A 13,241-nucleotide genomic window follows, 5' to 3' on the forward strand; every position below is an offset into this window, starting at 1 on the left:
GCTGGTCCAGTCTCCAGCTCATCCATTAGGGCTATTCTGGGTGGGACTAGCTCACTGACGGACCTCTCTTAGCCATGTTGTCTTAAACAGTCCTCACTAAGGGTTTAAGCTGCTTTGTTTGCAGGAAACACCCCTGTTCTCATAGTTTATAAAATAGCTAACCTATTACCCAAATATACTGTTGTATCTTTATTAAAGTTACATGTGATGAATGAAAAGCACATCCATTTGTCCATCCAGATGATAATAAAGTTGATGAGATCAGCCATATGTCCCCTAGTCAGTAGTATGATGAGATCAGCCATATGTCCCTCAGTCAATAGTATGATATGGAGATCAGCCATATGTCCCTCAGTCAGTAGTATGATGAGATCACCCATATGTCCCTCAGTCAGTAGTATGATGAGATCAGCTGTATGTCCCTCAGTCAGTAGTATGATATGGAGATCAGCCATATGTCCCTCAGTCAGTAGTATAATATAGAGATCAGCCATATGTCCCTCAGTCAGTAGTATAATATAGAGATCAGCCATATGTCCCTCAGTCAGTAGTATGATATGGAGATCAGCCATATGTCCCCCAGTCAGTAGTATGATATGGAGATCAGCCATATGTCCCTCAGTCAGTAGTATGATATGGAGATCAGCCATATGTCCCTCAGTCAGTAGTATGATGAGATCAGCCATATGTCCCTCAGTCAGTAGTATGATATGGAGATCAGCCATATGTCCCCCAGTCAGTAGTATGATATGGAGATCAGCCATATGTCCCCCAGTCAGTAGTATGATGAGATCAGCCATATGTCCCTCAGTCAGTAGTATGATATGGAGATCAGCCATATGTCCCCCAGTCAGTAGTATGATATGGAGATCAGCCATATGTCCCTCAGTCAGTAGTATGATGAGATCAGCCATATGTCCCTCAGTCAGTAGTATGATATGGAGATCAGCCATATGTCCCTCAGTCAGTAGTATGATATGGAGATCAGCCATATGTCCCCCAGTCAGTAGTATGATATGGAGATCAGCCATATGTCCCTCAGTCAGTAGTATGATGAGATCAGCCATATGTCCCTCAGTCAGTAGTATGATATGGAGATCAGCCGTATGTCCCTCAGTCAGTAGTATGATGAGATCAGCTGTATGTCCCTCAGTCAGTAGTATGATGAGATCAGCCATATGTCCCTCAGTCAGTAGTATGATGAGATCAGCTGTATGTCCCTCAGTCAGTAGTATGATATGGAGTTCAGCCATATGTCCCTCAGTCAGTAGTATGATATGGAGATCAGCCATATGTCCCTCAGTCAGTAGTATGATGAGATCAGCTGTATGTCCCTCAGTCAGTAGTATGATGAGATCAGCCATATGTCCCTCAGTCAGTAGTATGATGAGATCAGCTGTATGTCCCTCAGTCAGTAGTATGATATGGAGATCAGCCATATGTCCCTCAGTCAGTAGTATGATATGGAGATCAGCCATATGTCCCTCAGTCAGTAGTATGATGAGATCAAATCAAATCAAATTTATTTATATAGCCCTTCGTACATCAGCTGATATCTCAAAGTGCTGTACAGAAACCCAGCCTAAAACCCCAAACAGCAAGCAATGCAGGTGTAGAAGCACGGTGGCTAGGAAAAACTCCCTAGAAAGGCCAAAACCTAGGAAGAAACCTAGAGAGGAACCAGGCTATGTGGGGTGGCCAGTCCTCTTCTGGCTGTGCCGGGTGGAGATTATCACAAAACATGGTCAAGATGTTCAAATGTTCATAGATGACCAGCATGGTCGAATAATAATAAGGCAGAATAGTTGAAACTGGAGCAGCAGCACAGTCAGGTGGACTGGGGACAGCAAGGAGTCATCATGTCAGGTATTCCTGGGGCATGGTCCTAGGGCTCAGGTCCTCCGAGAGAGAGAAAGAAAGAGAGAATTAGAGAGAGCATATGTGGGATGGCCAGTCCTCTTCTGGCTGTGCCGGGTGGAGATTATAACAGAACATGGCCAAGATGTTCAAATGTTCATAAATGACCAGCATGGTCGAATAATAATAAGGCAGAACAGTTGAAACTGGAGCAGCAGCACAGCCAGGTGGACTGGGGACAGCAAGGAGTCATCATGTCAGGTAGTCCTGGGGCATGATCAGCCATATGTCCCTCAGTCAGTAGTATGATATGGAGATCAGCCATATGTCCCTCAGTCAGTAGTATGATGAGATCAGCCATATGTCCCTCAGTCAGTAGTATGATGAGATCAGCCATATGTCCCTCAGTCAGTAGTATGATGAGATCCGCCATATGTCCCTCAGTCAGTAGTATGATATGAAGATCAGCCATATGTCCCTCAGTCAGTAGTATGATGAGATCAGCCATATGTCCCTCAGTCAGTAGTATGATGAGATCAGCCATATGTCCCTCAGTCAGTAGTATGATGAGATCAGCCATATGTCCCTCAGTCAGTAGTATGATGAGATCAGCCATATGTCCCTCAGTCAGTAGTATGATGAGATCAGCCATATGTCCCTCAGTCAGTAGTATGATGAGATCCGCCATATGTCCCTCAGTCAGTAGTATGATATGAAGATCAGCCATATGTCCCTCAGTCAGTAGTATGATGAGATCAGCCATATGTCCCTCAGTCAGTAGTATGATGAGATCAGCCATATGTCCCCCAGTTAGTAGTATGATATGGAGATCAGCCATATGTCCCTCAGTCAGTAGTCTGATGAGATCAGCCATATGTTCCTCAGTCAGTAGTATGATATGGAGATCAGCCATATGTCCCTCAGTCAGTAGTATGATATGGAGATCAGCCATATGTCCCTCAGTCAGTAGTATGATATGGAGATCAGCCATATGTCCCTCAGTCAGTAGTATGAACTGGAGATCAGCCATATGTCCCCCAGTCAGTAGTATGATGAGATCAGCCATATGTCCCTCAGTTATTAGTATGATATGGAGATCAGCCATATGTCCCTCAGTCAGTAGTATGATGAGATCAGCCATATGTCAGCCTCTCTCTGTCCTGTACCCAGCCTGTACCCACTGCTACCCAGCCTCTGTCTGTCCTGTACCCAGCCTGTACCCAGTCTCTCTCTGTCCTGTACCCAGCCTGTAACCACTGCTAACAGCCTCTCTCTGTCCTGTACCCAGCCTGTACCCACTGCTACCCAGCCTCTCTCTGTCCTGTACCCAGCCTGTACCCACTGCTACCCAGCCTCTCTTTGTCCTGTACCCAGCCTGTACCCACTGCTACCCAGCCTCTCTCTGTCCTGTACCCAGCCTGTACCCATGGCTACCCAGCCTCTCTCTGTCCTGTACCCACTGCTACCCAGCCTCTCTCTGTCCTGTACTCAGCCTGTACCCACTGCTACCCAGCCTCTCTCTGTCCTGTACCCGTACCCAGCCTGTACCCACTGCTACCCAGCCTCTCTCTGTCCTGTACCCAGCCTGTACCCACTGCTACCCAGCCTCTCTCTGTCCTGTACCCAGCCTGTACCCACTGCTACCCAGCCTCTCTCTGTCCTGTACCCGTACCCAGCCTGTACCCACTGCTACCCAGTCTCTCTCTGTCCTTTACCCAGCCTGTACCCACTGCTACCCAGCCTCTCTCTGTCCTGTACCCAGCCTGTACCCACTGCTACCCAGCCTCTCTCTGTCCTGTACCCGTACCCAGCCTGTACACACTGCTACCCAGCCTCTCTCTGTCCTGTACCCAGCCTGTACCCACTGCTACCCAGCCTCTCTCTGTCCTGTACCCAGCCTGTACCCACTGCTACCCAGCCTCTCTCTGTCCTGTACCCGTACCCAGCCTGTACACACTGCTACCCAGCCTCTCTCTGTCCTGTACCCAGCCTGTACCCACTGCTACCCAGCCTCTCTCTGTCCTGTACCCAGCCTGTACCCACTGCTACCCAGCCTCTCTCTGTCCTGTACCCGTACCCAGCCTGTACACACTGCTACCCAGCCTCTCTCTGTCCTGTACCCAGCCTGTACCCACTGCTACCCAGCCTCTCTCTGTCCTGTACCCAGCCTGTACCCACTGCTACCCAGCCTCTCTTTGTCCTGTACACAGCCTGTACCCACTGCTACCCAGCCTCTCTCTGTCCTGTACCCGTACCCAGCCTGTACCCATTGCTACCCAGCCTCTCTCTGTCCTGTACCCAGCCTGTACCCACTGCTACCCAGCCTCTCTTTGTCCTGTACCCAGCCTGTACCCACTGCTACCCAGCCTCTCTCTGTCCTGTACACACTGCTACCCAGCCGTATCCCTGACTGTATCCCTGACATAAACCGAGCCTTCCTCAATGGCCCTGTTCAAAGGCTCATGTGTTTGTGAGGAGAGAATGAAGAAGTGAGGGTCAGGGGACAGCTGTAAATGGAAGGTTCTGTCAGCTGGAACTGGAAGGTATAAAATACAGTATATACATCTGGGATGAGTAGTGCAAGATGTCTAAACATCATTATTAAAGTGGGGTTAATAAAGTGACTAGTGATCCATCGGTTAGAGTGGCCAATGATTTCATCAGGAGATGTTCTCGAAGGTTCTCCCTGGCCCTCCCATCTTGATGCTGAGCTGTCAGGGATCTGATGACAACAGGACTTGAAGGGTAACTAACTGTAAGTTGTGATGCTTAGCTGTCAGGGATCTGATGACAACAGGTCTTGGTCATAGAGATATGCAGGGTAGTGGCAACGTGTTAAGGGTCCTGGTCAGAGAGATATGCAGGGTAGTGGCAACGTGTTAAGGGTCCTGGTCAGAGAGATATGTGCAGAGTAGTGGCAACGTGTTAAGGGTCCTGGTCAGAGAGATATGCAGGGTAGTGGCAACGTGTTAAGGGTCCTGGTCAGAGAGATATGCAGGGTAGTGGCAACGTGTTAAGGGTCCTGGTCAGAGAGATATGCAGGGTAGTGGCAACGTGTTAAGGGTCCTGGTCAGAGAGATATGCAGGGTAGTGGCAACGTGTTAAGGGTCCTGGTCAGAGAGATATGTGCAGAGTAGTGGCGCCCTCTTGTGGCTTAGAACTGAAAATATGTATATTTCTTAAAATAACTAACTTTTAAAGGTGCTATGTAGAAATCACTCTGCCATTTCCTGGTTGCTAAAATTCTAATAGTTCATCTATTTTCAGTTGATGTGACAAAACAAGCAGGCCTAGTGTATAGAACCACTGTACCATCTAAACCGCTGTGATATTCTCCAGAACCAACAATGTTGTATTTTCATCTGTTTGAAGCTGGTGTCCAAAACCACAAGTAAAAGATACAATAACTACACTTCAGAACAGGAAGCATAGAAATAGCGCACATAGAACAGATCTACCGCTTCTTAGACTTGCTTTCAATGCGAATGACGGATCTATAACTCCCAGTTCTGTGCATTTGGCCGTGTCGCTCCTAAAAGTGACATTGCAGCATACAGTCGTCCAATTGTATAAAAAGAAGGTATATTTTTCTGCCTTCACTGGAAAGTTATGAAAGGTTACATTTGCCTTCGTATAAATCTGTCTAAACGTGTCCTTACCAATGAGAAGTGTCTTTTTGACGTTGTGGATGTTACTATTAAAGTGTCTTGTCTGTGTTTCTCTTTAGGTATAGTATTTTCCACGCTGGTGTTTGGCCCAGCCTGTGGCTTCATATTAGGATCCCTCTGCACCAAAGTCTATGTGGACGCTGTCTTCATCGACACAAGTCAGTACCTGTTACCTAGTAATATGTCCAGAGTTGGTGTCAATTCTACATAAATTCCAGTCAATTCCAAAAGGAGACCAAATTCCAAATGTTCCCAATTGAAAAAGTGTTGAATAGAATTGGAATAGGAATTTCAGTGTACTTCCTAATATTGACTGGAATTGAAATGGAATTGATCCTGACCCTGACCATGTCTTTAATACAGTAATGTGGCATTGTACTGCAATGTCTTGATCATTTGAAGTATATGGAAGTGATCCCTGTGTCAAAACATGTTTAACACACATGCAAGCATAGCCTACTGGGTATCTCTCCCATTCAGACAACAATATGGTACAATATACACTACAACTTCTGGCTGAATTCTCCACCATACGTAGCACTGTGTCTCTCTTTTCCTTGGTTTCTACTGCTGTGTGACAAAAACAGTGTTATATTTCTTCCCCCTGGAGTCTCTGCTGTGTATATATAATCTTTGTTCCCCCTGGAGTCTCTACTGTGTATATATATAATCTTTGTTCCCCCTGGAGTCTCCTGTGTATATATATAATCTTTGTTCCCCCTGGAGTCTCTACTGTGTATATATAATCTTTGTTCCCTCTGGAGTCTCTACTATGTATATATGTACTTTGTTCCCCCTGGAGTCTCCTGTGTATATATATAATCTTTGTTCCCTCTGGAGTCTCTACTGTGTATATATAATATTTGTTCCCCCTGGAGTCTTCTGTGTAATATATAATCATATGTGTATATATATATAATCATAATCATATAGTCATTTAGCAGACGCTCTTATCTAGAGTGACTTACAGTTAGTGCATTCATTTTAAGATAGCTGGGTGGGACAACCACATATCAGAGGCATAGTAAGTACACTTTTCCTTAATAAAGTAGGGGTGGGAGGGCCAAGAGAACTGAGGTGGCAGAACGGAGTGCTCGGGTTGGGGTGTAGGGTTTGACCATAGCCTGAAGGTAGGGAGGGACAGTTCCTCTTGCTGTTCTGTAGGTAAGCACCATGGTCTTGTAGTGGATGGGTTGGTGTAGGGTTTGACCATAGCCTGAAGGTAGGGAGGGGCAGTTCCTCTTGCTGTTCTGTAGGTAAGCACCATGGTCTTGTAGTGGATGGGTTGGTGTAGGGTTTGACCATAGCCTGAAGGTAGGGAGGGGCAGTTCCTCTTGCTGTTCTGTAGGTAAGCACCATGGTCTTGTAGTGGATGCGAGCGTCAACTGGAATTCTGGATAAGTTGCAGGTGTTTGATGGCAAAAGCGAGCAGCCCAGCCAACAGCGAGTTGCAGTAGTCCAGAAGGGAGATGACAAGTTCCTGGATTAGGACCTGCGCCACTTCCTGTGTGAGGGGGGGTCGTACTCTATGGATGTTGTAGAGCATGAATCTGCAGGAGTCACTGCTTTGATGTTTGCAGAGAATGACAGGGTGATGTCCAGGGTCACGCCAAGGTTCTTTGCACTCTGGGAGGGTGACAGTGTGGAGTTGTCAACCATGATGGAGAGGTCTTTGAGTGGACAGGCCTTCTTTGGGATGAAGAGCAGCTCTGTCTTGTCAAGGTTGAGCTTGAGGTGGTGGGCCGACATCCAAGCTGAGATATCTGCCAGGCACGCAGAGATGCGTGTTGCCACCTGGGTGTCAGAAGGGGGAAGGAGAAAAGCAGTTGAGTGTCATCTTCATAGCAGTGATATGACAGAGCTGAGTGACTTGGTCTATAGAGAGAAGAGGAGAGGTCCATCCTCATAGCAGTGATAGGAGAGACCATGTGAGGATATGACCAGTGACTTAGTCTATAGAGAGAAGAGGAGAGGGCCTAAAACCGAGCCCTGGGGGACACTAGTAGTGAGAGTACATGGTGCGGTGTGGTTAACCATGGTGTGGTTAACCTGGTATCCTGACTGTGTTATATTAACCTGGTACCCTGACTGTGTTATATTAACCTGGTATCCTGACTGTGTTATATGTGTTTATCCTGGTATCCTGACTGTGTTATATGTGTTTATCCTGGTATCCTGACTGTTATATGTGTTTATCCTGGTATCCTGCCTGTTATATTAACCTGGTATCCTGACTGTGTTATATGTGTTTATCCTGGTATCCTGGCTGTGTTATATGTGTTTATCCTGGTATCCTGACTGTGTTATATGTGTTTAACCTGGTATCCTGCCTGTTATATTAACCTGGTATCCTGACTGTGTTATATGTGTTTATCCTGGTATCCTGACTGTGTTATGTGTGTTTATCCTTGTATCCTGATTGTTATATGTGTTTAACCTGGTATCCTGACTGTGTTATATTAACCTGGTACACTGGCTGTGTTATATGTGTTTAACCTGGTATCCTGACTGTGTTATATTAACCTGGTATCCTGACTGTGTTATATTAACCTGGTACCCTGACTGTGTTATATGTGTTTATCCTGGTATCCTGACTGTGTTATATGTGTTTAACCTGGTATCCTGACTGTGTTATATGTGTTTAACCTGGTATCCTGACTGTGTTATATGTGTTTAACCTGGTATCCTGACTGTTATATGTGTTTATCCTGGTATCCTGACTGTTATATGTGTTTATCCTGGTATCCTGACTGTTATATGTGTGTAACCTGGTATCCTGACAGTTATATGTGTTTATCCGGGTATCCTGACTGTGTTATATGTGCTTAACCTGGTATCTTGCCTTTGTTATATTAACCTGGTATCCTGACTGTGTTATATGTGTTTAACCTGGTATCCTGACTGTGTTATACATGTTTAACCTGGTATCCTGACTGTTATATTAACCTGGTATCCCGACTGTGTTATATGTGTTCCCCCTGGTATCCCTACTGTGTTATATGTGTTCCCCCTGGTATGCCTACTGTGTTATATGTTCCCCCCTGGTATCCCTACTGTGTTATATGCCCCCCCTGGTATCCCTACTGTGTTATATGTGTTCCCCCTGGTATCCCTACTGTGTTATATGTGTTCCCCCCGCCTGGTATCCCTACTGTGTTATATGTCCCCCCCCCCGGTATCCCTACTGTGTTATATGTCCCGCCCTTGGTATCCCTACTGTGTTATATGTTTCCCCCCCTGGTATCCCTACTGTGTTATATGTGTTCCCCCTGGTATGCCTACTGTGTTATATGCCCCCCCCTGGTATCCCTACTGTGTTATGTGTTCCCCCTGGTATCCCTACTGTGTTATATGTGTTCCCCCTGGTATCCCTACTGTGTTATATGTGTTCCCCCCCTGGTATCCCTACTGTGTTATATGTTTCCCCCCCTGGTATCCCTACTGTGTTATATGTGTTCCCCCTGCTATCCCTACTGTGTTATGTGTTCCCCCTGGTATCCCTACTGTGTTATATGTGTTCCCCCCCTGGTATCCCTGTGTTATGTGTTTAACCTGGTATCCTGACTGTGTTATATTAACCTGGTATCCTGACTGTGTTATATTAACCTGGTATCCTGACTGTGTTATATTAACCTGGTATCCTGACTGTGTTATATTAACCTGGTATCCTGACTGTGTTATATGTTTTTATCCTGGTATCCTGACCGTGTTATATGTTTTTATCCTGGTATCCTGACCGTGTTATGTGTTTAACCTGGTATCCTGACTGTGTTATATTAACCTGGTATCCTGACTGTGTTATTGTTACGAATCCCTTTTGTCCCGACAGTCTAGGGGGGGATGGTAATGAGACGCGTAACATAACTCATGCAAATTATAATTGTGACAAAGTAAAAGTGTGAACGTAATAACCAGGACAACTGAAATCTACCGTCAAACTCAAGGTTTATTTGATAAACACACGGCAATGGGGGGAGCAGGAAAAGGGGCTGAGCTGGACCCAAGGAAAGAAACAAATATGCAAAAACACCCCTAAGCTAGACTAGCCTACTTTAACAACAGCTAACTAACTAACCAAAAACACCCCTAAGCTAGACTAGCCTACTTTAACAACAGCTAACTAACTAACCAAAAATACAGTGGGTGGTCCGCCCAGTTCTAACTAGTGCTTTTAACAAAGTTTACCTACGGGTAGTGTATGCCCATGGGCGACTTGTCTTGGTTTCCCCTTTTCCCACCAGCAAAACACCATAAGCAAAAACAATACTCACAGGTGATGACAAAGTGCTATGGAGATGCTCAAACAAAAGGAGAGGTTAATTAATACACAGAGAGCGAGCGAAGAACAGAGATCTACAAACATGGCATTTACAAAGAGATTGAGCTACTGAAATCCATGAAGAACAGAGATCTACCAACATGGCATTTACAAAGAGATTGAGCTGCAGAGCAAACAAATGATGGGGTTTTTAAACCATGGGGAAGGAACTGTGATAGGGTAGGAAACAGGAGGAGGTGTGTCTTCTGATTGATGGGTTGATTGTTGACTGATTGGGGAGTGATGATTTTCACCTGTGAGGGGAGAAGGAGAGAAAAGAAAACACACACAGGATACACTCACACACAGGATAACTGTATCCGTAACAGTTATATACTCACACACAGGATAACTGTATCCGTAACAGTTATATTAACCTGGTATCCTGACTGTGTTATACTAACCTGGTATCCTGACTGTGTTATATGTGTTTAACCTGGTATCCTGACTGTGTTATATGTGTTTAACCTGGTATCCTGACTGTGTTATATGTGTTTCACCTGGTATCCTGACTGTGTTATATGTGTTTAACCTGGTATCCTGACTGTGTTATATTAACCTGGTATCCTGACTGTGTTATATTAACCTGGTATCCTGACTGTGCTATATGTGTTTAACCTGGTATCCTGACTGTGTTATATGTGTTTAACCTGGTATCCTGACTGTGTTATATGTGTTTAACCTGGTATCCTGACTGTGTTATATGTGTTTAACCTGGTATCCTGACCGTGTTATATGTGTTTAACCTGGTATCCTGACTGTGTTATATGTGTTTATCCTGGTATCCTGACTGCTATATGTGTTTATCCTGGTATCCTGACTGTGTTATATGTGTTTATCCTGGTATCCTGACTGTTATATGTGTTTATCCTGGTATCCTGACTGTGTTATATTAACCTGGTATCCTGACTGTGTTATATTAACCTGGTATCCTGACTGTGTTATATTAACCTGGTATCCTGACTGTGTTATATGTGTTTATCCTGGTATCCTGACTGTGTTATATGTGTTTAACCTGGTATCCTGACTGTGTTATATTAACCTGGTATCCTGACTGTGTTATATTAACCTGCTATCCTGACTGTGTTATATTAACCTGGTATCCTAACTGTGTTATATTAACCTGGTATCCTGACTGTGTTATATTAACCTGGTATCCTGACTGTGTTATATTAACCTGGTATCCTAACTGTGTTATATTAACCTGGTATCCTGACTGTGTTATATTAACCTGGTATCCTGACTGTGTTATATTAACCTGGTATCCTGACTGTGTTATATTAACCTGGTATCCTGACTGTGTTATATTAACCTGGTATCCTGACTGTGCTATATGTGTTTAACCTGGTATCCTGACTGTGTTATATGTGTTTAACCTGGTATCCTGACTGTGTTATATGTGTTTAACCTGGTATCCTGACTGTGTTATATGTGTTTAACCTGGTATCCTGACCGTGTTATATGTGTTTAACCTGGTATCCTGACTGTGTTATATGTGTTTATCCTGGTATCCTGACTGCTATATGTGTTTATCCTGGTATCCTGACTGTGTTATATGTGTTTATCCTGGTATCCTGACTGTTATATGTGTTTATCCTGGTATCCTGACTGTGTTATATTAACCTGGTATCCTGACTGTGTTATATGTGTTTATCCTGGTATCCTGACTGTGTTATATGTGTTTAACCTGGTATCCTGACTGTGTTATATTAACCTGGTATCCTGACTGTGTTATATTAACCTGGTATCCTGACTGTGTTATATGTGTTTAACCTGGTATCCTGACTGTGTTATATTAACCTGGTATCCTGACTGTGTTATATGTGTTTAACCTGGTATACTGACTGTGTTATATTAACCTGGTATCCTAACTGTGTTATATTAACCTGGTATCCTGACTGTGTTATATTAACCTGGTATCCTGACTGTGTTATATTAACCTGGTATCCTGACTGTGTTATATTAACCTGGTATCCTGACTGTGTTATATGTGTTTAACCTGGTATCCTGACTGTGTTATATGTGTTTAAACTGGTATCCTGACTGTCTTATATGTGTTTAACCTGGTATCCTGACTGTGTTATATTAACCTGGTATCCTGACTGTGTTATATGTGTTTAACCTGGTATCCTGACTGTGTTATATTAACCTGGTATCCTGACTGTGTTATATTAACCTGGTATCCTGACTGTGTTATATTAACCTGGTATCCTGACTGTGTTATATGTGTTTAACCTGGTATCCTGACTGTGTTATATGTGTTTAACCTGGTATCCTGACTGTGTTATATTAACCTGGTATCCTGACTGTGTTATATTAACCTGGTATCCTGACTGTGTTATATTAACCTGATATCCTGACTGTGTTATGTGTGTTTAACCTGGTATCCTGACTGTGTTATATTAACCTGGTATCCTGACTGTGTTATATTAACCTGGTATCCTGACTGTGTTATAGGTGTTTAACCTGGTATCCTGACAGTGTTATATGTGTTTAACCTGGTATCCTGACTGTGTTATATGTGTTTAACCTGGTATCCTGACTGTGTTATATTAACCTGGTATCCTGACTGTGTTATATGTGTTTAACCTGGTATACTGACTGTGTTATATTAACCTGGTATCCTAACTGTGTTATATTAACCTGGTATCCTGACTGTGTTATATTAACCTGGTATCCTGACTGTGTTATATTAACCTGGTATCCTGACTGTGTTATATTAACCTGGTATCCTGACTGTGTTATATGTGTTTAACCTGGTATCCTGACTGTGTTATATGTGTTTAACCTGGTATCCTGACTGTGTTATATGTGTTTAACCTGGTATCCTGACTGTGTTATATGTGTTTAACCTGGTATCCTGACTGTGTTATATTAACCTGGTATCCTGACTGTGTTATATGTGTTTAACCTGGTATCCTGACTGTGTTATATTAACCTGGTATCCTGACTGTGTTATATTAACCTGGTATCCTGACTGTGTTATATTAACCTGGTATCCTGACTGTGTTATATGTGTTTAACCTGGTATCCTGACTGTGTTATATGTGTTTATCCTGGTATCCTGACTGTGTTATGTGTGTTTATCCTTGTATCCTGATTGTTATATGTGTTTAACCTGGTATCCTGACTGTGTTATATTAACCTGGTACACTGACTGTGTTATATGTGTTTAACCTGGTATCCTGACTGTGTTATATTAACCTGGTATCCTGACTGTGTTATATTAACCTGGTACCCTGACTGTGTTATATGTGTTTATCCTGGTATCCTGACTGTGTTATATGTGTTTAACCTGGTATCCTGACTGTGTTATATGTGTTTAACCTGGTATCCTGACTGTGTTATATGTGTTTAACCTGGTATCCTGACTGTTATATGTGTTTATCCTGGTATCC

At 43.7% G+C, this 13,241-nt stretch overlaps 1 protein-coding gene across 1 annotated transcript in view; it reads left to right on the top strand.

Moving 5' to 3' along the window:
- LOC110513770 (solute carrier organic anion transporter family member 3A1-like) overlaps nucleotides 1-13,241 on the top strand; it is a 46,246-nt gene that overhangs the window by 12,328 nt on the left and 20,677 nt on the right. The window contains exon 3 of the mRNA XM_036981816.1: nucleotides 5,585-5,683. Coding sequence (XP_036837711.1) covers nucleotides 5,585-5,683 — 99 coding nt within the window. The remainder of the gene's footprint in view (nucleotides 1-5,584; nucleotides 5,684-13,241) is intronic.

Source organism: Oncorhynchus mykiss, chromosome 6 (assembly GCF_013265735.2).
Source record: "Oncorhynchus mykiss isolate Arlee chromosome 6, USDA_OmykA_1.1, whole genome shotgun sequence".
NCBI lineage: Eukaryota > Metazoa > Chordata > Actinopteri > Salmoniformes > Salmonidae > Oncorhynchus > Oncorhynchus mykiss.